This window comes from Xiphias gladius, chromosome 14 (assembly GCF_016859285.1).
Source record: "Xiphias gladius isolate SHS-SW01 ecotype Sanya breed wild chromosome 14, ASM1685928v1, whole genome shotgun sequence".
Lineage (NCBI taxonomy): Eukaryota > Metazoa > Chordata > Actinopteri > Istiophoriformes > Xiphiidae > Xiphias > Xiphias gladius.
The window spans coordinates 13,734,342-13,759,957 of NC_053413.1; the positions used below are offsets into that span (position 1 = coordinate 13,734,342).

Here is a 25,616-nt window from a genome sequence, read left to right on the forward strand (position 1 = left end):
TGTGTGCACTGAGATGGGGACAGCACAGGAAATGTGGACCCAAGTCACGAGAGCCAGAAAAAGGGCCCCTCACTCCGAGTGCTCACAGAAGCATTTCTCAGGGAGCAGCAGCCCTATTCACATGGCATTAGGGAGGTAAAAGCACCACATTGACTGCACAAGTCAGGCAAGCTCAATATACATTTGGTTAATACCTCTATTGTTGCACTCCCTCTACGACTGCTCTCCTAGCAGAACACGAGAGAAGGAGGACAGAGGTAGAGAGGGAATTAAAGAGGCAGAAAAGATGAGATAGAGAGGGAAAACAAGAAAAGGAGGGAATAGGATTTGCTGGCCCATTCATGCCATGATGGGTGTGAAGCACACATAGATATGCCTGTATGCACGTACACACACGCATACAGGCACCTACACATGCACACACAATGATATCCTTATAAAAAGGCTGTGGGTCATTTCTGTAGGAGTCTGACATAACACTTGGCTGACAAAATAAACTTAGCAATAGTCAAGAAACTGAAAAGACCTGCAAAGCCAAAACACATAATGATAGGCCAACCACGGTAGCCAGTAATAAAAAGGTCAGTTTATAGGGAAGTAAGAGAGAAAGATAAGTAAGGAAAGAAAGAGAGAGGGAGACACAGAGATTGTGAAATTGACTGAGTGTATGAGCATGTGTGCTTTTGTGTCTCTATCACTCTGTGTTTGGTTCAGTCCCCAAAGGGTCTTATTATGCTTCACGCTGGCTCCAACACAAAGGCAGCATCTCTGTATCTCAGCCCATCCAGCTCCCCCAGAGAACATTCTAGCCACAGCAAATCCATTTGTTTGTCAGTTTCTGCCTCTATTCGGACTTGGACTAATCAGATATCATTCTTTTTGAGAAGCATACCACTGTGCAATCTGGCCTAGCTCTACAGTAATGCTGGCCCAGCAGTAAGATAAGATCTCTGCTCTTTCATAGAGGACTTTTTGTATTTGTAAGCACTGCGCATTGACATCATAAAACAGTGTTAGAGGGTAAGTTATAAAGGTATCTCTCAGTGCATCAAATTTAATCAAGTTTTCTTGCTATTATTAAGACTGTTACTTCTATGAAATATCTCTACTCTCACTTTATTCACCTATTGCAGATTAACCTTAGATAGTTAGATAAAGTGGGTGACTATGAACTTCCTCTTGAAGGGTGTTTTCCAGATTGTTGCCCCTTGAATTGTTCGAGGATTATTAAAATGTTATTCTGAACTGCAAAATTTGCCTTGGGGATAACTGTCAATCAATAACAAGGAACACAACATCCTGATTTTAAAAGTGGCCATCTAATCCAAGCCTAGCAGCACAAAAGAAATGGAAAACGAGGGTAGATAACTTATCCTGGCTGTATAATCAATTAAATCAATTGCTTTTAAAAAAGGAAAGAGACATATAGTGAATACAGAAGACATTGCACCAATAAGCAAAATGCTACTGTACAATGGGATGGTAGAATAATCCATGTCCATTAACGGCAGGGTGTAAGTCACAAGGTAGCCTAATTTCTATGGTCTGTGGCACTAGTCCACATTTGTGAAAAAATGTTTCTGAAGTGTTCTCGAAAGCAGACGGGAACAAGGACAAGTAGTGTACCAAACATAATGGGTATCAACTCTAATACAGTAGGTAGTCAGTCATCAGATTTCATGTACTGTTTGAATGGGGTTTCACATCATTCAGGCTACTGCAACAATGTGCAAAGGTTACTCTTTGAGCAAAAAACATGAATTGCACAGGGTCTGTTTTACTGCTGATTTAATGAGTGAGGACTGAAATGTCAAGTTGCCCGTAATGCAGTTTGAAATACAGTAGACAAAATAACAGTATAATTTTTTGACATTCACTGTACCTATATAGCTCACCATATATATATATATAGGTTTAGCACTGTCATATTATAGTTCTGTAAACTATGGTGCAAAATAAATGCAATTAATGCAACCTCCTAACAAGAGATACTGTACTGTCCACTGCAACACGTAGGCAGCACTCAACCTGTTGACACAGACACTGTTCCCACGCAGCACATAGTGAAAGGATGATGGGTGTGTGATGGGTTTTCATGACAAAATGCAGCCAAAAGAAAGACTGTCTGAGAGGTTAGCAGACTTGATTAGACTCTATAAAACCATGCACACTTTGAAGATTTCATTAAAGTCTGTTTGACCCAGCCAATGAGGATATATGTTAAGCTCTTGCTTCATCTCATCTGCGCACGCACACACACACACACACACACACACACACACACACACACACACACACACACACACACACACACACACACACACACACACACACACACACACACACACACACACACACATATAGATAGAAACACACTCCTCCTCTCCTCTGTCTTGCTCTCAAGATTCAATATTCACACATTGTCTTCTCCAGTGGGCGTTTTCAGAAGACAGCCATAGCAGGGGGTCCTTGGTAAGAGGGAAGGCAAAAAAGCCGAGATCAATAATTTGTCACAGAGATGTGTCTGCCAGATTGAGCTGCATTGGCTCTTCCTGTCTGTCAGTCTGAAAAGATGTTTCCCTTTAGTTTCTGCGGAAACACCTGCCCTTGCCCCGAAAACTGCAGGCTGTGTTTACTGTCGATGAAAACATGAAATTACATGCGCACAATGACATGCAGATTATGGGAGTTGTCTAATTGTCAGATAATTACATATTGTGAAGGTTTTGAAGTTGTGTTTGATATGACCTACCCAGTTATAGGGAGCCTCGTTGGTTTAGGATAATGCATGGTGTCATAATACAGATTATACAGACATAATTACACACGTATGTTTAATCAGGGATACTTAGGGAGCACTTAAAGTGGAACTACTGTAATGTTGTTTGCTTCAAGTGTGCAGGAATTATGGCAAACATGATTAGGTTATGAAATTGGAAACGCAAAGTTCAGCCTGAAATAATGATGAAAGGATGGAAACTGTATGTTCATGTTGTTGTGTGTGTGGATTTGTGCATTTGTGTACAGGCCTCCCACTAAAGAGAACAGAATATGCATTAAGCTTTGCAATAAGCTTTGCACTGATTTTAAATACCCATGCAGGTTGTCAGAATCCACACATGGAAGAAATGCACTTTTGGTTTACAGGATTTGCTTATTGCAAAAACTAATCACCCCATACTGACTATATGCTGAGCAATTTTTATCAGTCCATCTACCAGTATTGTAATCTATGCTCCCTCGACTACCATTAAAAACACAGGCTTATAACTAAGAGTCTCCTAGAAAACAGCCTATGAGACAACACATTCACACTCTTGGTCAATTGAATTTTGTAATGTTATGCAATGTTTGTAACGTCTTCTCCCAAACTGCAACAAACACATTTTATTTTCTTATAGCTGCATAGGTAGTTTTGGTTTTATGTACCGAGGTTTTAGGATAAATTACTGCCATCACCCCAATGCAACAGAGACAAATTAAATTTTGCTTGTGGTGCTTACATCATTAAAAAAAATGACAGACTACAGCAACAACTCTTTCTAAAATTAGCGTCCCAATTTTTCTTACATGACCAATCACACACCCTCTTGTCAATAGTTTTCATTTTTAAATATTTTCTACTCAAGAAATAGTCTCTCTGAGCAACTGAAGGAGGCAAAAATCTCACAGATGGATATCTGAAAGCTGGTCAAAGAAACCCACAACTATCTGCAATCCTGCATGACCAGATACCACTAGAGGAAAGTGAGAAAATATGTTTTTTAATAAACTGGGTGAACTGACCCTGTAATCTGCGTATCAGCGTGATATGCCACGCCATTCTTCCTGGTTGCTTCATTGACTAGTTCTCACCGCATGAGGAATGCACAAAGGTATACTGGGCCTACTATAATTGCAATTAAATTCTAATTAATTTGTCAGTCCACAAGTTCAACCACATAACCTTGACAAATCCACATTTATCATTCTGCTGCTGATAAACTCCAGGAAGGGATTAGACAATTTCCTAGAATTGAAATGTGTCCCTCTGCTATCAAACCAAACAGGGTAGGCTGTTTTATTGGTGGAACAGTGAATACTGATGGACACTGATGAGGGGAGAGGGAGAACCGACAAATGACGAGCAATGGGGAGGGGGGAATGTTTGTACTTTCTAAAACAGGGGGACACTTTATGGAGACGCTCACCACGTCTCCTCATTACTGCCTGCTGCAGCATACTCCAGAAGAGGAAGAGGAAAGAAAGAAGGAGGGGTGAGCTGTGGAGGAAGAAAATACAAGGAGAATGAAGGCAGTTGTCTATGTGCTGTCCAAATTGACATTTCTCTTGAGATTTACACTTTTGGTCTCTTGTGAAAAAAACAGACATAGACAGTTTTTCACAGCATTATTGATGGTGTCTTTGTTGTGTCCTTCAATGTTCAATCATAATTTAAAAGCATAAGGTTAGGGATTCGATTGATTGGGGTCACAGCTAGGGTGAGAGGATGGGCTTTTGGTTTTTTGCCAAAGAGGGTGACATAGGCAGATGAAGCAGAGCCCCAGCATTCTGGTGAATGTTAGGGGTCCTGTTTCTCACTGGCTTCAACACCCAGTGTCCATCAGAAAGGAGAGGAGAGGAGAGGAGTAGAAATATGAGTACTGAAAACATGACTGAGGCTGAAGTAGAGGAAGAGAACTGAAAAAGGATTTGGCGAGGAGGGTTGGAAGAGATGTCCGGTCAAAGTGGAGCCCTCTTGAAAAACTTCCTGTGCAGTAACTAAGTGAAAGACCAAGTGAGAGATGACAATGAAAGGCTTAGAAAAAAGCCCAGCGACCGAATACATGGCCTGAAAGGAACTGAAGGTTAGAGAACCTGACAAAAAAAAAAAACAGCGACTGAAAGGAAAGACAGAGAGAGTGAAAAATAATAGGAGTAGGAGTATGTGTCCTTCCATGGGGGATAAGAACAGCTCTGTGTGTGGTGGGTATTTCCATTGTGTGTGAACAAAATCTCTGAATTCCCCTCACATCATTAGGGACTGACTCTGTCATAGCAGTGAGAGCAGCGCATCTGTGTTTGCAGTCATTACAAACACTCTGTTTGGGCCCTATATTCAAAGAGTCTTTGTTTGGGTCACACTCTTTCACCACTGCTCTCTGACATCCCCCTATTCAGCCTATTGAGACCCATGGAAACAAGAAGTCTTTCACTCTCTGCTCTTTCTTATTTCTTTTCTCTGTCTACTTCTCCCACTACTCCATTTTTGTCTTCATCACACTGGTTCTCACTGCCATAGGACTAATAGGGCCAGGAAGAGTCAGACCTTTACTTAATTGGGCTTCAAGGTGACTTAGTAGATTTTGGTGTGTGTGTCTGGAGTTTGTGTGTTGGTGAGTACACACAGATGCTTCTCTGCAAATGAGGTAAACGCTGTGGAACGGAAGTAGACAAGGCCAAATGGGCTGGAATTGGCTCTAATAGCTTACCGGGCTTTTGTGGGTCCTGTCTGCCAGATCCTTTACACTCAGATGAGACATATAAAGAAGTAATCAAAGCCTCACTGGAGCAGAAAACTGTAAAACGAAAAGTTCTGAGTAAATAGCCTCCAAAGCCAAACTTGAAAGCTTCAAATAAATTAATATGTCTAAAGAGCTCCACTACTTGTATGTGCTACTGTTTAACCTTATTTCAGTCAAATTCTCTAATCTCTCTAATACAGAGAGATAAGCCTGGTGGTTGCTGTCCTTGACAATGAAGTCTATATGGGTATATATTGGGGTTTATAAGGTTTAAAGCTAGGGTTAATAATGTGATAAATGTTCCTGGAACACCACATTTAACATTTTCAAAATGCACACATGGAAGAACTAATACTATTTCTAAGTCTATGCCCAAGATGTGTGTTTACACACATCTTGTCAGTGCGCGCGTGTGCCTGTGCCCCATGATGGCAGCCATTAGAAAGGAGTAAGGCAGCCATGATGAATCGGCACTTAGCTCAGGGAAGCGCACTTGCTCAATGGGCTGTGAATCTCCCGCTGCCACTGTCAGCCAGCAGAATGTTAAATAAAGTTATTTGAATATTTGTAATATTAATGTGCCAGCGTGTCAAAAGCCTGCCGGAGCCTAACGGAGAGAGAAAATATGAGAAGATTCGTATTGCACTTTAGGCCTATAGCACTGCTGTGGTGAGGAATTACGTAAATATGTAACTAAATGAATACTGTACATAATCATGGATAGTGTATTGAGTTATGGGTGGATGGATGCATGGATGCATGGATGCATGGATGGATGGACAGATAAATGGATCGACAGATAGGATAAAATAGAATTACATGAATAAGTAATCTGATTATATCATGGATAATGATATTAGCCATTAAGTTTTCATTGTCCTATTTCATTCATATCCAATTCACAATTTAAAAACAAAGATCCTTCTATTCCAATTGTTTTACTCTCCTCTGTCCCCAACCCGGTCTCCAAGTCCATGCTGGTGAGGAGACTCAGTGCTTTGCATAGGAATAGCCCACTGAGGTAAAAAAAAAAAGAGCAAAAATAAGATTTGGGCATGTTTAAGCAATTACAAAAGAAGACAAAATATAGTAGAGGGCCTCATAAAATAAGATTGCTTGTTTTAGAGATTTCAGGCATGCATGTATCTGCTTAAAGGAAATTTTGTTCCTCACAGGAAAAGGTCTTAACAGCAAAATGAAGAACAGGGATTCCAAAGTTTTGATTTGCTCTTCATATTATGTCATTTGGCTCCGTTTACTCTGAAGCAATTCATGCCACATCATTCACTTTTAAGAGTTTAAATATCAGAATAATTAGCTTACATGGAAGTTTTAATGACTTTATATACTGGAATACAAAGTGCATTAAAATGATCAATGATTATATCAGATTATTTAAAAAAAACACAGATGGCTGTGAAGTAATCCTAATCAAGGTGATTCTATCAATCACTCAGCTGGAGACCACAAAAACAAACACGAGAGGGTTCGGTAAAACCGTCAAATCAGTCTTTCTTAGTCACTCGAGTTGAGCAGGACACACACACAAGAAAAGCTTTGCGTTGGTGGATGTGGTGGGGCGCTATTTGGAGTGTCTCCGCTCGATTTAACAGGGAGGTGATAAAATATTTAGCAGACTGCTTACATAGCCAAGGGGGATAGAGAGGGAGAACGAGGGAAAGAGGGAGAGGAGGATAGAGAGAGAAGGGGATACCCAAATGGCTTGTGTGGGAGCTGGGGAGCTGGTAATGAGGATGGCATGCTGGCATCATCGTTACAGAGCACAACAACTCTACATGGTCTCTCTGCCCAACTGACAGCAGACCGCACACACGCACAATGCTACATGTCACTAATTAAAACATATAGATTAGAGAGCGCAATTAGGTACAGGGGGGCTCGCATTCACACTGACGCAACACACAAACAAGCATGTTTGAACACATAAACAACCACAAGCACACTTAGTTGCAATTAGGCATATTTTGCTGTCATTTTAAATGGCTCGCAAATTAAACAAGTAGAAAATGATTAATTTGTCGCCTAAAAACATTTGTCATCTTTCACAGCATTTGCTTTTCACTATGCATAGATAAACAAAACTAAGGATTGGATTAACACAATTCTGTGCCTGACCCAGCAATTGCATCTTCTGTTATGTCAGTTGAAAAAACTGACAATCAAATAAAGCAGTAGGTAGAATGAATGCACTTCTGTTTTTCATTAGCTGCCAAGCCCGTTAAGTAAATGTATATGTATAGCGTTTATGTTCTCACACCAACAATAAATAAATGCACCTAACTAGACAATTTTCACACACTTAGGTAACAAGTCGGGCATTCAGCAGTCAAACAGTTGTTTCTATTCTATATTTTCTTTAAAAATATATTCTGACATTACTGTAACACAATATCAGATTGCTTTGCTCAGATTGTCTTTTCATTTTTTACTTCGCACTGTGCTTTTAAGCACCAAAGTACCTTCACTATCCTATGTAATACCTTTCCTTCTCATTTCGACCTCAATGAGGAGAATTATTTCAGCATGAAACTGCATGCTCTCATATTCTTTTTGTTCCTGTTCCTTCATCTCTAATGGGCAATTACTTCAGACCCAATGGTGAGGCCATGTTATTGCACCAACCCCCAATTGATTGGCTGCCCATAGTACTCCGCTTCCACAAGCACTTTAAGGTTAGATTTCCCTGTTTAAATAATGAATTACAAGCCCATGAAAAGTGACTGCGTGGAAAATAAAAGGTTGAGATTGCTTTTATTCGAGGGGCCTCTCTGTGGAGATGAGAGGCGAACAGATTCCATATGAGTCTCCAGAGAGTAAGCTAGTTGTGAGAGATGGAAATGCCAACATCATCCGTTTCTCTCCTTCTGTCTAGCTCTTTTACTCTATGCATGCATTCTTATACGCTAGTTAGTGTGTTTGTCCTGACGCTTCAGGTCAACTTACAAAACATTTTACAGGTTTGTATTACTTTCTACTCCAGCTACACACTACAACTCCTTCTCTCTACAGGCTCTTTTTTATACTTCCCATAATGCTACCTTTCCATCAGAGAGAGAGATGTCAAACTAAACACAGCACGAAGCCTACTTGCTGTGGGTACTTAGTGAAGGAAGTCAGGAGGATTGTGGGAATTGGTGGAAATATACATCTCCTCCTCTGTTCAAAGAGTCTTTGTAGTGCAGTGCCTACCGGGGGGACTGTGTATGAGTACATGCCCACATGTGCTTGTGGTGTTTACAGCAGTGCCAATGCCCCCCACTAACAAAAATCACAACAAGCCTCCCACCAACACTCAGGGATACCTTAGGCTCCAATTACTGTGCTGAGAGTATGTATAAGGTTGAGGTAAATAATGGAAGAAAAAAGGAAAATCTATGGAAAAAAGATGTGCCGAAAAAAAGACATTATTGGGCATCAGGTTTGCAGCACAATAAAAGTACCCTTCCATAAAGACTGTAGGTTTGTTTGCATTTCAGGACTGGTTATGTTAGTAGGTTCATTTGCTATAAAATTCCTGTGTGAACTTTGCCTCACATTGTTTAACCTTTAAAGAAAATATTTGACATACCTTAAGTGAGATAGAGCCAAAAAGTATAATTTAAAGTGTTATGTAAGCCACATACAATGTAGTCATTTCAAAAATAACTTTGAATGATAAAAATATGAACATTTTCATTGAGTGGTTTTAGAAACGTCCCTTTAATAGGGATAAAAAATAAAAAAAATGATCCAAGTTCTAGTCAAATTTTGAACTGAAACATATTGTACCTACCCTAACATGCTGTGGTTAAATAAGTATGCTATGCAAAAAAGACATACCATTATTTAATGTATAAATGACAGCAGAAACTAGGAACAAAGGCACAGATTTATTTAAGACAAGCTGGTTAAACAAACCAGGAAAAATGGAAATTTTAAATAAATAGGATAAACCACATTCGAATTGTTTGGCTGGATGATTGAGTTATATGTATATTTCTGTCCTTGTAGGATCTTGTGTAGTTCAAAATGCTGTCAAATACTGAGCTCATTTTTTCATCATTTTGAAACTTTCTATTAGACTTAATGATGCTGAGCTTGTTTAGAATATCACACTACTGATGTTCCCTTGAAAAATTAGTTAGAATAAAGACTCACAGCAGGCAAACGGGAGTTTGATATTTACAAATCATTAGTTTGGACATAATGCACTGAAAACTTTTTCCATAGGTATCTAAGTTCCTTTTAATATGTGTACCTTGCACTGAAACAAAAGATTATAATCATATAAACAAAGTCATATAAAATGAAATTACCTATGAACAATGTAAAACGTAGCTGTGATTAGATGTAAAAATTAGTTGAGAAGAAAACTTTCAGTGAGGAGCTAACTAAAAGCTACCAACTATTGCCTTGTCATTTGCATTTGAAAGTCCTTCCACCTTAGCCAAGGACTGTTTGTGTGTTTGGGTGTGTATTTACGTGTGTGGGTGTGTTTTGCTTAGGATATAGAGCAATTCGAGAAAGATACAGTAGACACAGTCACACATAGTGTGCTTTGTAGATATGTGGCAACCTCATATCTGTTTATTGATCAGAGCAGATGTGCGTCAATCAATCTTATCTGGGTTCCACACACTCCCCAGCTAACCTCCAGAGGCAGGCCAACCAATACTGCGCCACACTGAGAGCCCAGAGCCACACATACTACCATCAGACACCTTGAACAAATTTTCTCTTTGTATATGTGTGTGTGTGTGTGTGTGTGTGTGTGTGTGTGTGTGTGTGTGTGTGTGTGTGTGTGTGTGTGTGTGTGTGTGTGTGTGTGTGTGTGTGTGTGTTTGTGTGTGTGTGTGTGTTTGTGTTTGTGTATGTGTGAGAATAGCAGGTTGCAAAGGAAATGACAGCTTTAACAGAAAACCCAGATTAACCTAATCTTTATATGTGTGTTATTACCTATTCCTTAGCACTTAGTCTTCTGCATACCGAGTAAACTAAATCAAACCTCTTGCCATCTGTAAAGTAGGCTGCACAGAAGGCTGGCATTCGCTACAGATTAAGAATCAATGCCAATGTGCCTTTTGAGTATGCCAGAGGTGGATGTGATCAAGGAAGGAGTAGAGCACATCGCGCTCAGCAAAATGCATGAAACACAATCAATTCAGCCCTTCCAATGAAGCAGAAAAATCTGTGATCCAAGGTATGCTGATGCCCTGTTATATGCAAGCCTAAAATAGAACAAATCTACAATATGTCGACTGTTTGCAATTAACCGATTTGTTCTATTACGAGTAATCCATCATTCCAAAAGAGAGTGAGTTTGCTAGTGCAACTAGCAAAGATAACACACTCAAATAACAACTATAGGATGTTTTTCGAAAAAGTATCCAGTTGTACTACTTGTCTAGTGCTTACCTCGACATACGTTGCCATTGTCAGGTTCAAATCCAGCCTTGCATGTGCAGCTACCAATAGGAACCATCCACTCTCCATCTCCGTTGCAGTAGAGCTTTATAGGAACATCTACTTCCTCTGAGTTGGGGATGCAGATACCTCTTGCAATGACCAGGGAGGTGCTTTCAGCCCCTGTCATTGTCTCTGGAAAGATTGCGAAGTTTTGGACCACACTTGGGCACTTCTTATAAAAGACTCTGACTGATAGCAGAGACATGCAGGCGCCATAGTCCTGAAAGGCCAGGTAGAAGCCATTTTTGGACAGTGGACCGAAGCTCCGCACCTCTGTGTTAACCTTCATCAGGCGACCACCAAAATCCACCTGTGAGAAGCTTTCATCTGCAGCAATGGTGTCCACCTTGAGGTAAGGGGCCTCCATCCAGAAGGCTGTGCCTTTGGTGGCAATGACAGCGTCAGTCTCATAGTAGTAGAGATTAAACGTCTCCTTGCAGGAGCCAGGGACATTGGGGATGGAGCTGCAGTCACGCACGGTGAATCGAATTTCGACATAGATGCGCTGTGCTCCACGGCGATCGATGAAGGTAGTGAGAAGCCAATTGTTTTGACTGGGCTCGAAGACATTACACACCTGGTAGGTCCTGATGGTGTTGAGGTTCTCATCATAGCCACTCACCTCCTCCCACTACAGAAAGAGAAAGAGAGAAAATATAAGAAGAATGCACCAAGTTGATTAGTAATCATCAGTGATAAGGCTTCTAATTTTTTGATAGAAAATGCTAATATTGGCTGAGCCGCAGAGAATTTGCACACATGTCAGCAATCTCCCTAAGGCACTAAATTAGAGTCTTCTTCCTGGATTAACAGAAAGGAATCAGCCCATTGAGCTGTGGGGCTTATTCATCCATTGGGAATACACAAATGTCTTTCTTTTTCTGAATCATAAGCTCTTTCTTAGTACAGCAACAGCAAAAACACCACTTTGCTGTCGTGTTTTGTAAATATGCTCAACAGCTGTAGTATGTGTACTACCACCGTATAAGCACAAACCCAGTGATTACTTGGGATGTGCTGCTATTTGCCATCTATGCCGAGCGCTGTTGGGCACTGAGTTGATCCGTTATAAAACATGGTGTGTAACAAACTCAAGATTATCCACTTTTGAATTACAATTAGACAGACTGCGACTGCTACACTGGCAGCCACAAGCTAGTCTGATGGAAAGGCATTTGTGTGCAAACTGAACTGAAATACACTGCAGGCCATTTTTTGCAGGTGTGACCCACAAAGTATTTTGGATGAGCATCAGAAGCCCTTGAGGTATCATTTCGCCAAATCGTGATGAAAATGGGCCATTAACATTTGGCTGGAATCACTGAGAATCAGGATGAGGAATCACTGAAATAAAAAGAAGCTTGCCTAGAAGCTTGGTTTCAGATGAAATTTTTTAAATAACTGCCCAGCTGGGCAAAAGCTGGTCAAGCTCAAAATGTTAGACGCAGCAGACAGTCTACTGATATTCTCAATACAATATGTTAATTTGTAAAGCTATTTTTATAAGAGTTATACTTTGGCATATGGCAGCAGAGCGGACAGAAAAAACATAAAGGCTGTATGCATTGCGTCAGTCACATAAAAGCCCCACTGACTTGAAATTAATATTTTGTGGTTAGAGGGGGTGATTTGAAACAGTTTTGAATTTTTTCTTCTCAGATCACTTCCACTGTCTGTAATAATACTATTCTTTATACTCCTATCTGAACCAGCAGCTTGGCTCACAGATTTATTTCTCCAAACCTCCCCACCAATGATCCAAACAGCTGTAGGCAAGGAAAAGCTAATGAGGTCTATAGTGGTGTGAGTGGGCCTCCAGTCAGTTCATGTTTCTTGTGTGCATATATCTCCTGGTGCTTCCTCCTTCCTCTGACCTTTAACGCCCAAGCTGCTCAATCAGGCCTAATGGAGAGGAGAAGACATCAACCCTCCATGCACAGCCCCAACAACCGGTCAAATAATGGAAAAAATTCAGAATTCTTTTTACACGAGTCCATAAAATGATGTGAGACGAGATGCGTTGCCTTTGAATATGGGGTTCAATCATGAACAGAAACAATGTAGATGATGATTTGGCCCAAGGAGTACATGGAAGCATCTGGAGGAAAACAACAAAGTTTGGGTCAGGTGGGGGCAAGGAGAGTGAGGAGGGAGAAAACACGTGAAGAGCAGTGACACTGCTGACATGATAAACGAGTTTACAGAAATCTGAAGTGCAAATTAAAGCCTTTTTTTTTCACCGCTGCTCCCTCCATAGCCACTCTCCTCTGCTCTTCTCCCCCTCTCCTCTCTTTCCCTCCTGCTCTCTTCTCTCGTCTCTGCTCTGTAATGACCATTCATCAGCATTACAGGAACCTGTCCCTTTCAGCACTGCCTGTTCATTAATACAGCCAGCCCTAGGCTCCTCTGCACCCGTCTGCTCCAGTCTAGGAGGGGGTCTTCACCGCCCCTCGTCTAGCCAAATGACCACCATCTTTCACGCCAGAGAGAAGCCCGAGGCGTCTGTAATGCCCGTCTGAAATCTGTCCAGAAATTTATTGGCTCATATAATAATGAACTACATTTTTTTTATTTCCTCCTCAGAAGATATTCAGTGTCATCATTGTGTCAGAGGCAAACAAAACTATTACAGGTGCATAAGTTACTTTGCAACACAATATCCTCTTATCATTTCAGGGCTTTGTATTCATCTGCTGTATATTTCTGTGTGTTTTTATGTGTGTGCGCTCTGAGAACATGCTGTTTATAATTTGATGGTTTACCGACCACATATTGATTTGCTGGCTGTTGTTTTGCTGCTGAAGAGCTTGAGGCTACACACCACATTTCTGCTTCTGTAAGTCCAAAACATTTGATTACCCTGTAACATTCTTCAGCATCTTTATTATTTACCATGTTCTAATAACAACATTGAAATACATATGATATATGCATTTAAGAAGCAAGGATGCTATCTATGTAGGCAGGGCATGTCCTACAGTCACATCAATACTCTGCCTAGGTTTTTCTATTTTTATTTCTTTTCTTTTCCAGACCTTTTACATCATTTAAATCAAATCTATCTCCTGCACTCCCTGACATCTCTCTGACCTTGCCAGAAAGGACAGAAAAAAGAAGTCATCATCACCTGTCACCTTACTGATAATGGAATTCCCTGGTCCTTGCATCCATTTCCTTTTCAAGGATTTGTGTATAAAATAACACTGCGCTGCTCATATTTAGTCCATGCATTATAGACCTAATCATAGATGTATGTTACTGGCATGCCAATCACATTGGCTCAAGGTGAACAAGGTGTGGGGGAGAGACAGGAGTGTGATTATCTTTATGCTCTATTTGTGGCAGTCAGGTAAGAAACCACAGGGTAGCAGAGGATATGGATGACATCTTGATAAAATGAGTGTTATGGTAAAAACAAAAAGAACAGTAGAGGCTTCAGCATGGTGTGTATATGAGATTGACCAGCATCACTAGAGTCTCATTTGTCTCTATATAGTCAGCTCCCTCTCAATTATTTTTACTGTACACATTTTTGTATCACTACATCTATATTTTATCATTAACAATATCAATGAAGACAAAACTTTCCTGCTAATGAATCACCATACAAATATTGAGAGCCTCTTTACACAACACTCATTTTAACACCAACCGAATGTACCCATTGGCTCCACTCTAAAAGCTTTGCATTTGCAAGTAATATAGGATACACTCTTCTTCTGCCCCGATTGTCAAGTGTGGTCATTGCGTGTTTTATTATGGCTGCTCAGTTTTTATGGGTAGTAACGAAGAGATTGAGGAGCTATGGATTCATAGACCACTTAATGTTTGTGTTAATGACAAATCACAGTCAGCTGAGCAGGAGAAGGGGGGGGGCGGCATAGTGGAGGAGTGGAGAGGAATCAAGGAGAAGGGGAGGTAGGCATACATTCAGGCTGATGTTCCTCTTCCCACAGCCTCAGTTCACTGCCATCAACCATCGATACTTTGCCCTCATAAAGGCCATTCATCACATTGATCTCCTGTCATTACCTTCGAAGGCTAAAATAACACAGAGCTGCTCAGATGTCCACAGGCTTGCTCTAGAAGACTACAACATCCAACAGTGAGTTAGGGTTAAGCTGAGCCCCACTTACAGAGCTGAGAGGACTAACCTATCAGAACATGGATGTATCACCTGTGGACAATAACAGGAGAAATGGGCCGGACTAATGAGTCATTTGGAGCACGCGTGCTTGGAACAGGGCAGGAGCGGCTGTACGTATGCTGCAGGATTCTAGTCAGGCTTGATATTGATATAACAAAAGCAATGGAGAATAGGTCTGGTCTGAAAATAGTACAAAAGTTCATATAGCCCTTTTCCACAATTTTGCTCACAGCAGTCATTCACACTGTAAACAGCAGTGGCTGCCAGTTTTATCAATATTATAAAAATAGAAATGAGAATTTCTTGAAATGTTTATTTACATTTAAACAAGGTCATTTAGTAAACTTTTCGACTACAAGGAGTAAGATAAAGAGAATATGTGTGAATGGTGATCAAGAGAGCCAGTGAAACAGAATTAAATTATTTTTTTTTTAACTGTTAAGAGCTGTTACATTCTATAGTAGAAAATAACTGTAAGCATCTTATTTGAATGACAGGTGTTTGGCCATTTTAGCGTTTTCAGTCTCTCCCTCTACCTCTTCAGGTCTCCTTTCCAACATCCACTGAAAGAGTTGCACAACAGTAGATTTCATAGAACAACGATGCCTCTGTGTTGTAGTGTTGTCACGAGAAAAAAAGTGTCTCCAGAAAAGCTGTTGCTTTCTGTTATCAGTACTGTATAATTTACCTAATCTACAGGGTTCTTAAGATGCTTTGGAAATGCAAACAAGACTGCAGAAAAAAAGTCCCTTATTTCCTGAGTTTTGTTCCTGGGGCTCCATTTGTCCTGCGTCTATTTGGTGGAGGGGGGGGTAATACTTGCCACAAAATTAAATTCAGGAATAAAGTTTGAGCAATGCGACTTCTGTCCCGATGTACTGTAACTCTACCCTCAATTATACAAACCAGCCAAAACACTTGGCAGCAATAGGTCTGGTTGTGGCTCGACTTAACTACGCATACACAAAGATCAGCCTTGACTACTTTTAGCTCATCATTCAACCTCAGTCACTTCACAAAAGAAGAAAACTTGAAAAGAGAAGCATCTATTGGGCTGATCTTTAATCTCCAGTGTGCTGTCTGATCCTCAGTGGAGTCACTCTCACAAACTGCCTTTTAAAATCCATCAGCACCAGTTAATACAGCTACATGCTCAGACATACTGAGCACAGATGGATCATGAGCAACTCAGAGCATTTCCACATTTAAAGCCCCTCAGCCTAGAAAGGTCTACAAAATGCCACTGCAAATAGTAGATGAGCGCCTGGCAAGTGTTTCTTGAAAGGCTGTCAAAACTCCCACTACTCAATCTGACGATGGGCTTTTACATTAGGACCCAAGGCAAGAGATGTATTTAATAGGATGGAACTGCTCCACCATCACAATGTTCCCCTCAACTTTGTCCCCAACCATACTCGGCTAATGCAATTTACGACGGATTTGTTTGTGCCCTTTTCATTTAAAGCACTCAACTTTGAGCTTACCTTTCAACGGAAAACAGTCAGTAGGAGAATTTGCTTTGTTTTTCTTACATGTTCCCGAAAGAATTCTGGGACTAGATTGTGTTTATATAGTATTTCTGCCAACAGTATGGCTAGGGTGTTGTGTTTACATCTGTAAACCCAAGAGGAATGGGTAGCACATTTGTGAGCACTTTCTACCTACGAGTTGTCTGTTCATCTATCATTGCAGATGAGGGCGGAGGCAAGCAGGAGATTGCTTTTCATACAACTGGCTTGTGATGGACATTTCAATAATGAGCCTATTTGTTATTCATGACATAACAACATTGTATTGAGGCAGGGCAAGTATACCTTCATAGAATAAATTTTTTTAATAATTAGGCATGAATAAATCAGCATTTAAAGAGATGGCTTATGAACAAAAGAAAAAGGAAAATGGCATACATGCAGGTGAAACTCGCATTGACAGATTTGTAAAGGCCAAGGTCTCAGAAGGACAGTGGATTATAGCTGGACATGAAAAGCTGAGATAGGGATTGAACTCTTTATGCCCCTGCTGAAAGATGGTCTTCTCATTCAGCAAAGCTCACCGCCGTCCGTAATCACAAGCCAGAGATTTTTCTTTCCAAAGGCTGTTTCGAATCCCTCTGACTTAATGAGGATATTTGCATTTCAACCTTTGGGACTGTTCCTTGAAGTCAATAGAATGTACATGTCATATAAAGCAACAGTTGGTTTACTTTGGTAACAATAACTGCAGCTACATTAACTCACATTCCCGCACAAGCTATGAGACGTATGCCTGTAGTCTTATAAATTCACATATTTCTGAAAGCTACGCCTCATCTCCCGCCTCATCTCCCACCTCTCTCTCTCTCTCTCTCTCTCTCACTCTCACCCACACACACACACACACACACACACACACACACACACACACACACACACACACACACACACACACACACACACACACACACACACACAAACACAACCAAATTCCAGCCTCTAAAATATGCAGTGGCATGATTGCTATTATCATTTCTGATCAGCTGTGTTATTGAATGAGGGCTGCTGTCAGACCAGTTGCATGGGAATGATTATTTTGCGGGGCATCTGAGGCCTAGTTCCGCCTGGTTGAATGTGATGGATGGGGAGGAAATGGTGATGTCTGAAACACTCCCAGTCCTGCTAGATCCCAGCCACTCTATAATTACAGTCACACAGTTTGACTGAGCCCAGATAGAACTCTGTTGGTCTGTGTCAGAATGAGAGTCGTTGAAGATCTGCTCCCTGACCACGCCCACGTCCCAATCAATACATGTATTGAACTGTGGTGTTAAGCAAGTGAGTTCATGCTGATGTTGTTGAGTATAAACAAAAACTATCCAAGGCTCTTTTTTTTTTTTTTTTTTTTTTGTCAGTACAAAACAAAACGTTTTGTAGCGACAAAATCTGAATGTGTATTTACACTGTCTGAGAAATATGCTGTGTTGACACATTATTTGCAATTTGGTCTTATTACATGCTCCCAAATGTCTTTGATGTGCCTTTTTTCTTAGATCAAGAAAGTGATGCACGTAATTCAAGTGAACAATCCACCCAGGCGTCTCACTCTCCCACTCCTCCATCCAACACTTGCAATATCATTCTTAACACTTGGATTTTCAATTACATGCTGGCTGCTGGTAGTAAATACAACCCTCAGGAAATTGTAGGTGTTACTAAATGCAGCCCCTACTGTTTAAACTGAACGCAACAGTTTAAAATGAACATTAATGTTTTTTTTCTACCAAAGAATAATAAAATTTAAATGTTAACTGCAGGCAATTAAGCCTCATCATTACTACAGAAGATTTTTAAAAAGAAGATCTAATTATTAAGCATAATTCATAAATTAGTGGGTGGTGGAGTAATGACAAGGTTGTTTGGCATGGGAAAACAGAGACAAGTAGTACGTCAGTCAATGTTTTTAATACAAAGAAATGTGTATTGGATGACTACCAAAAACAGTTGTATAATATTCACCATTGAAAAATGTAGTAACTTTTGACTGCTGGAATGGTGATTACAAAATTTTGTCAATCATCTGATTATCATGATCTGTAGTCCTGATTTATTTTAGCAACATTTATCTACTGGACATTTCATATCTTGTGGCATCAATATAAACATTTTCAACCACTGTAGTAAGTCTAAATACCAGTAATCTCCAATTACTAATTTTGACTGAAAATAGTCATTTGTGCAGGTCTGTGCGGAACGGATTAAAGAATAAAAAAATATTTACTTGATTAAGGTCTTTTGGGATGAATGAGCATTCCTAAAAATCAATCTGTGAAAAGTTTGGAAATCTTAATTAAGTCAAGTAAAGGACAAAAACAAGGTTAATGTAATTGTGTTGAAACAGAGAACCGTTCCCTCTTTCATCTCACTGAAAACCTGGTAACACCCACTCAGATACCTACACTGCCTTAACGGGGCTTTCAGTTACCAGTAGCAACATTACCTTTAGTCAACCTGTGTAAAAGGCTCAAGCCGTGTGTTTATTTGAAATCTGACAGCCTCTGCAACCTTATGGATCTATTGTGGAGGATGATAAGGAGGCAGACTAAATGAATCACTATCACTGTGTATATATATTGAGATTGGAGCTGCGCCCTTATGCACCAGCAGGTAGGCTATGCAAAGAGAAGAAAATGAAAAGCCTAAAAGTGGAAGAAGAAGGGCAAGCGAGAGAGGAATCCACAGGGGAAGCAGACAGAATGTTACGAGTAACAGCTTAAATATTTTAGAGCGGACGAGAGGTATAAAAACGATGAACAGAAATGGAATGTGAGAACAAGGGATAAATGAGTGAGAAACGCAAAAAGGGAGTGAAAGCTGTCACCCTGCGCGCTCCCTGGCCACCGATGGCCCAAGGCGAGGCCATTTGGGGACAAACCACAAAGAGCATCTCACCAGGGGACAGGAAAATGGCAGGGTATCAAGGCTTTTGGGTGCAAAGGAGCCGCTGCCTGTCTAGTTCGTGTGTGTGTGTGTGTGTGTGCGTGTGCGTGTATACATTTTCTGAAAAGCATTTTCTGCACCTGACAGCCCTACCTCCTTGGGGGGGGGGGGGTTAGGTGAAGATAGAGCAAGAAGAGAGTCTGAGCTCTAAGACAGACAAACTGGAGTAAAGAAAAGTAGAAACGGACATCGAAAACTGTCAGTGTGGGTAAAAAGATAGGAAGAATAGGGGGATTTACTGCAATTTCTGCCAGCTCTGTAGGAGTGCTGAAATAGCAGGTACTGCAGGTACTGGGGTAGACACACAATATCTCCCACACACATAAGTCAGACTCAGCCTCCAGCCACTCCTTCGCACTCCTCCAAAATGCATACCATATTACGGATAGACTCATTTCTCCTTTTTTTTTTTTGCTCTAGTTATATCATTTTGTTCCTTTATTTATTCTTTGATGAAAAAAATGTCCTTGGTTCCCAAGAGAAATATTGCATGTAAAATTGAGGTAGCCACGTTATTTCATTTCAAAGGGGAAAACAAAAAATGGAGAAAAGGTTAAAAAATAGTGGGGAAAAGTTGCACACATACTTTAATATTTTGCTCTGTCTGTCACTACCTGTCGATGCTGATGCCATGTTTCCTTGCAAATGAAATTTGGAATGTAAATGAAATCATACTCACTAAAAAACAATTTTTTAGTGGTAAATTATGATATGGGAGTGGTTCTACAGAAAACACAGTCTAACAAAATAACTAAAATATAGATACAGATACACAAATGCCCAAACACAGACCCACACACGCACAAACACTCAGATCACAGCACATCCATGGCTTTCTGTCTAAGTAATTCGTTGTCTTACCATTCTAGTTGTCATGCTGAGCAGAGATGTCTGTGTCTGAGCTCAGAGCAAATTCAGCTGTCTGGCTACACACCTAAATCACACATAATAACCATGGAGGTAAAATGAAACAGGTCTCCCACTGGTATGACAATGTCTGATATGTGTGTATGTGTATGTATTTTCACAAACATTCCTTTTTTTTTTTTTTTATTACCATAACTCATTCCTGAAGAGTATATTAGGAGTTATATGTGTTAATGTGTGACCATGTGCAGTTGCTCATGTCTGGTTAAATTCATATGTATGTGTGCAGTTGCCATCAGTTTGTGTGTCATTGTGTGTGTGTGTGTGTGTGTGTGTGTGTGTGTGTGTGTGTGTGTGTGTGTGTGTGTGTGTGTGTGTGTGTGTGTGTGTGTGCATGTAATGAAGACACTCTTCTCACCTGGCCGCTGAAGCGCAGCCAGCATGACTCACTGTCGTTTTTCTCCTCTCATTCCATTTCAACTCAGACTCTGTACGTTCAGAGTTCACCTCCGCCCCCCTTCTCACTCCTTCTCATTCATCCTCTGTCTTTTTTCCTTTCCATCTAACTCCCATTCTTAATATCTACATTTGATCAACCCATTTCTCCTTCCTCTACCTTTTGCTCCTTTTCACCTTCCGCAGTTTACTTTTTCCTCCTGTGTTCCCTTACGCACGTAGAGTCTCTGCTTTTCTGTCTGTCAGGGTATGAATAATTGAGGTGTATTGAGTCTGGTCAGCAGATGGTGAGATGGCCAGTATGGATTTATCTGTGCTCTTTAGGAATCGCTGAGCGTATGCTGACACCTGTCCAGTTAAGACCCTCAGGAGCTTTGCTGAAGCACAGGACGCAGCAGGGGAGCAAGGCGGGGCACACCCAAAGCATCTCTCCTCTAACAGCACCTACAGCTGCACATGCTCACATATGCAGATGCAGATATGCAACAGTACGCTCAGGCACTTGTATTTATGCCCGAGCACACACAGGCCCACATTTGGAAGCAAGTGTAAATACAAACAAACATGTCAGGTTGAGATCCATTCTGTCTCCATCCCTTCTTATGCACCTGCGATAGAAGAATAGAGGGATATCTCCAAAATCTCCTCTTTATCTTTCTACTTCTATCTCACTCCCCGTGCCTTTTCCAGTCCATTCTGTCCCCCAGTATTTATCCTCCACAACCCTCTCTCTGCTCACTCGGCCCACTATTTATCCCTCTCTGCCCCAAGTCCCTTAAAACCACACCAACCTGTCCTCTTGCTCCACGCTTGACGGCACCCACAGCCTCTGTCAGCACAGCCACCGCCACCCAGCTGACCCCATAACCTGCTAACACTCCCTTCCCCCAAGGCCCTCACCTCAAAGCCTGGACTCTGTCTTTGACCTCCTAGAGTCACATGAGTGAACCCAAGCTCTCTTCCACATGCATATCCGCAGCTGAATGTTTCTGGACTAAACAGATGCTTTTTTTTGTCCTGTTCACACACATAATTGATCTCTTACCCTCTATCACTCCGGTTTCTCCTAATCCCTCCCTGCCCCCCTTCCTGATCCTGCAACCCTTTCACCCCCTCCACCATCACTACCACATTTCTCTTCCCCGCTCCTCTCATCTCCCACTCTTGTCCCCCTCCCGTCTTCTTCATTCAACACTCCCCTAATCCTATCCGCCCCCTCCGGAATTAAAGTATTTTTTTCTGGTTCCCCTTTTATCTAAATCATTCAAGAATGATACAGAAAAAAATAAGATAAAGAAACTCCTGTTTCCTTCCTCTGAAGCCTTAGAATTCCTTTATGTGTGTGTCCACTAAGAACCTTTTTCAGGCTGCCAGCATTTTTTAATTTTTTTCTTCTTTTATTCTTTTACAGCTAACTTGATTACCAACACTTTTTTTCTTATGAGAACTTACCCTGTTCTGGCCACCTCCAAACATCTTAAAGTTAAGAAAAAGTTAAAACAGGGGTTTTAAGATGACAGCGCTGATTTTATGACAAAGATAGGGCTCATAGAAATTACAACAAAAACACAAAGAATAATGCAGTCAGTTGGCAGTTTATTAGGTGCACCTAGCTAAAACTAAGGCAGTCCAATGCAAGAGTCCTGCAATAAATCCTACTTTCCTGACAGTAATAATGCTCAGTTCATGTTGTAACTGTTTCAGAGATGTGTGGATTCAACTGTGTGATCATTTTGGAGGCTGCAGTTTGCGTTATACGGACAGGACTATTATTTTTTCCCACCCCATTTATATCAATAAGCATAGGCCGAATAATGGAAACACATCTCTGCATAACACAATGCAGTTCAACAGCACCAAAAATTTCATCCTCCAAAATATCATAAAGTTGAATCAACATTTCTTAAAAAAAATTCAATTAAAGCTGAACATTATAACCATCATGAAGGGAGGATTTATTGCAAGGCTGTTGTATTAGACTGCATTAGTTATAGCTAGGTCTACCTAATGAACTGCCAACTGAGTGTATATAGGAGCTAATTGGCAAAACGCAGACACCTCCTGCTAAGACTGCATGTTTATGGTTTTTATATCTACATATTTCTCTGTTGTAGGAGCCTTACTCCTCTTCATCTTCTATTTCATTTTCCTTTCCTTACCTCAAAAAATCCCTTCTTAAATGTCTGCCGACAACACCCCAGCTTGTATTCTTTTTTATCATTTTCTCTACCCAATGTCTAAGTTTACATGATGCACATGGGAACCCGTATTACTGTGAGAAAATCAAGCAGGAAATCAGATAGTATATTTCTATAAAACCCTATCTACCACTGAACAGGTTTGTAATCTGATTTCTCCCTTTCCCCTAACATGTTTCAAACCATTATTGGTTTTCAATATCATTTAAGTGAACGTGTAATGTAGGAAATCAGCATTTAGACCGTTAACACTCTGTAGTGGACGTAATGTTAGTTGTTTCTTATCATGCACTTGTGGGTTTTGTGTCTTTCTACACAAAACATAAAGTTCATCATTAGAAACTAAATTATGCAATGGTTAAACTTTTTAGCTGCTTCAATTTTTCCTTAAAGTCCGACCCTGGATTTAATCGTTTTGATTACAAGGATGAGCAGCTACGGTACCAGTCCAGAATTTTTTTTTTCCCCACTCGACTTCATTGCTGCCAGTGTTACTTTCCATGTTTAGGTTTTCTTGTCATGCATGTAAAACTCTTCAGAAACCCTGTTATGTGTATACATGCATGGAATTGTTTTTTTTCTCCAGCATAAATCTAGCTCTGTTAACTGCTTTTCCTTTAACCCTCCCGCTGTCCTCAGGTGTCATTGTGACCCACAACACAAGTCTCCTCGACGTCCCAACCAAAGCAGGGACGCGTGTGCTGCAGGTGTAAGAAATATATCTGCAAAGGCTGTACACCTGCATACTGCCCTACATTTGGTAATCGAGACTTTAGTGAAGGCGGCACAGTTTCAACAGGAGGACACGGTGTGTGTACAGAATATGAGGACAATGGGTGGGTTAAATCACTTAACCTGATAAAGATAACCAGGTTTATCATTAAGAAGATTTCACGTTGCTGAAAGATGTGAACAATCACATTACTTATAAGTGCATATAAATGTGCTTTAGAGAGGCCTGTGTGTGTGTGTGTATGTGTGTATGTGTGTGTTTGTGTGTAAGACAGAGAATGAGAGAGAGAAAAAGAGGCCTGACTCATAAGGATTGAGGTGAGGCAGAAGCAGATAAAAAATGATGTGAGGGTACAGTCCACAGGGGGAAAGAAGGAACATATCCGACTGAAATTAAACAATAGGAAAAAGCTGAAGCAGGAACACACATTATGAAAGAATATTGTAATATTTTTTTGCTTTACACATCTGTTTGCATTTTGAGCTCTCCTTCTGTCTCGCAGATGATAACATAGAGTGTGAATTCACATACTGACACTCCATTATACACTCACGTGGCCAACCCTGATATGTCTTTATGTTTACACCACTGGAACTAATGACACTGCTTCTACAATTCTTCAAAATTAACCCGTCAGGTTAGCAAAGCACAATTCACATACCCAGACACACACATACGCTTCTTATGAACTCTTTAAGGATGAGTTACTAAATTAATCAGATGGATCAAATAGTGCAGGGACAGCACTAGTGTGTGTGTGCCTTTTCTCTTGTTGTGTTTGCTCAAGAGGCAGTTATCAGGTTCACAAAGACAAGCAAATTGACCACTTAGCCACTGGCTATACACACAAATATACATCAACATTAAAATAAGCATTCGGAGTCATACATGTCAAAGGGCCCTCTTGACACCCATATAGGCTACAGTCATGGTTATGCAATTGATTCTTTTAAAGTTTACCTTCGACTCAGCTTGTAACTGATGTACAATATGTTCATTATATGATATATGGAAGACTCTGATGGAATACATATATTGAATGTATGTAGTTATTTATTAAATACTGGGTTTCCAAATCAACTGTGTGGTATACAAACTAATTGGTGCACCTGCAGCCCTCAGAGATGAATGTTGCACATTTGGAAATTATCTGATATTGACCAGGTTTGAATTAAATTATATCTTTAGCCTTCACGCAACAGAAATCTATAAAATAAAATAAAAACTGCTGAATTTGGTGCGCATGTGATTATGTGCATGTATTTGAGTGTGCATTTCTACAAAATAATGCTGCATCTCTCACACTCCACCAGCAAGGTCAAGGCAGCTGCATAGCAGGGTAAGTTCCACCAATGAGACGTATGAGTGTATTCTCCCTACAGCAGGCCTGCCTGAACCGCTTAGAAAACTATGCTCAACACAGACAAGAGGCTCTCTGTGCCTGGAAGCTTGCTGAACTAAACAGGCTGCGATGGAAATAGCATGGTAGAAGTTTCTACTCGGTAGGTCTTACTGGATATTTCCTCTTCACAGAGAAAAGAGAATGTGAATCATGTGCATCTTTGCTGTGCCCCATTGTCTTTCACAGGATTCAGGGTGAAAAGCACCAGTTCTCACACCAACATGCCTCATCCCAAAAGAACAACTCAGAATCTCCAGATTCGGTGCAAAAACTGAAGTTGTGCAAAGTGTGTAATGCCAAAACTAAACTGGCAAAGAAAATAAGCATTTTTTGTTTTGAGTCAAACTGACAATTGACAGGCCATTATACAT

General features: G+C 40.6%; 1 protein-coding gene across 2 annotated transcripts in view; it reads right to left on the reverse strand.

The window, feature by feature from the left end:
* Positions 1-25,616, reverse strand: part of LOC120798769 (ephrin type-B receptor 1-B) — a 150,968-nt gene that overhangs the window by 78,223 nt on the left and 47,129 nt on the right. For both annotated transcript variants that reach the window (XM_040143387.1, XM_040143386.1), the window contains exon 3: positions 10,920-11,601. In XM_040143387.1, the coding sequence (XP_039999321.1) occupies positions 10,920-11,601 (682 nt within the window). The remainder of the gene's footprint in view (positions 1-10,919; positions 11,602-25,616) is intronic.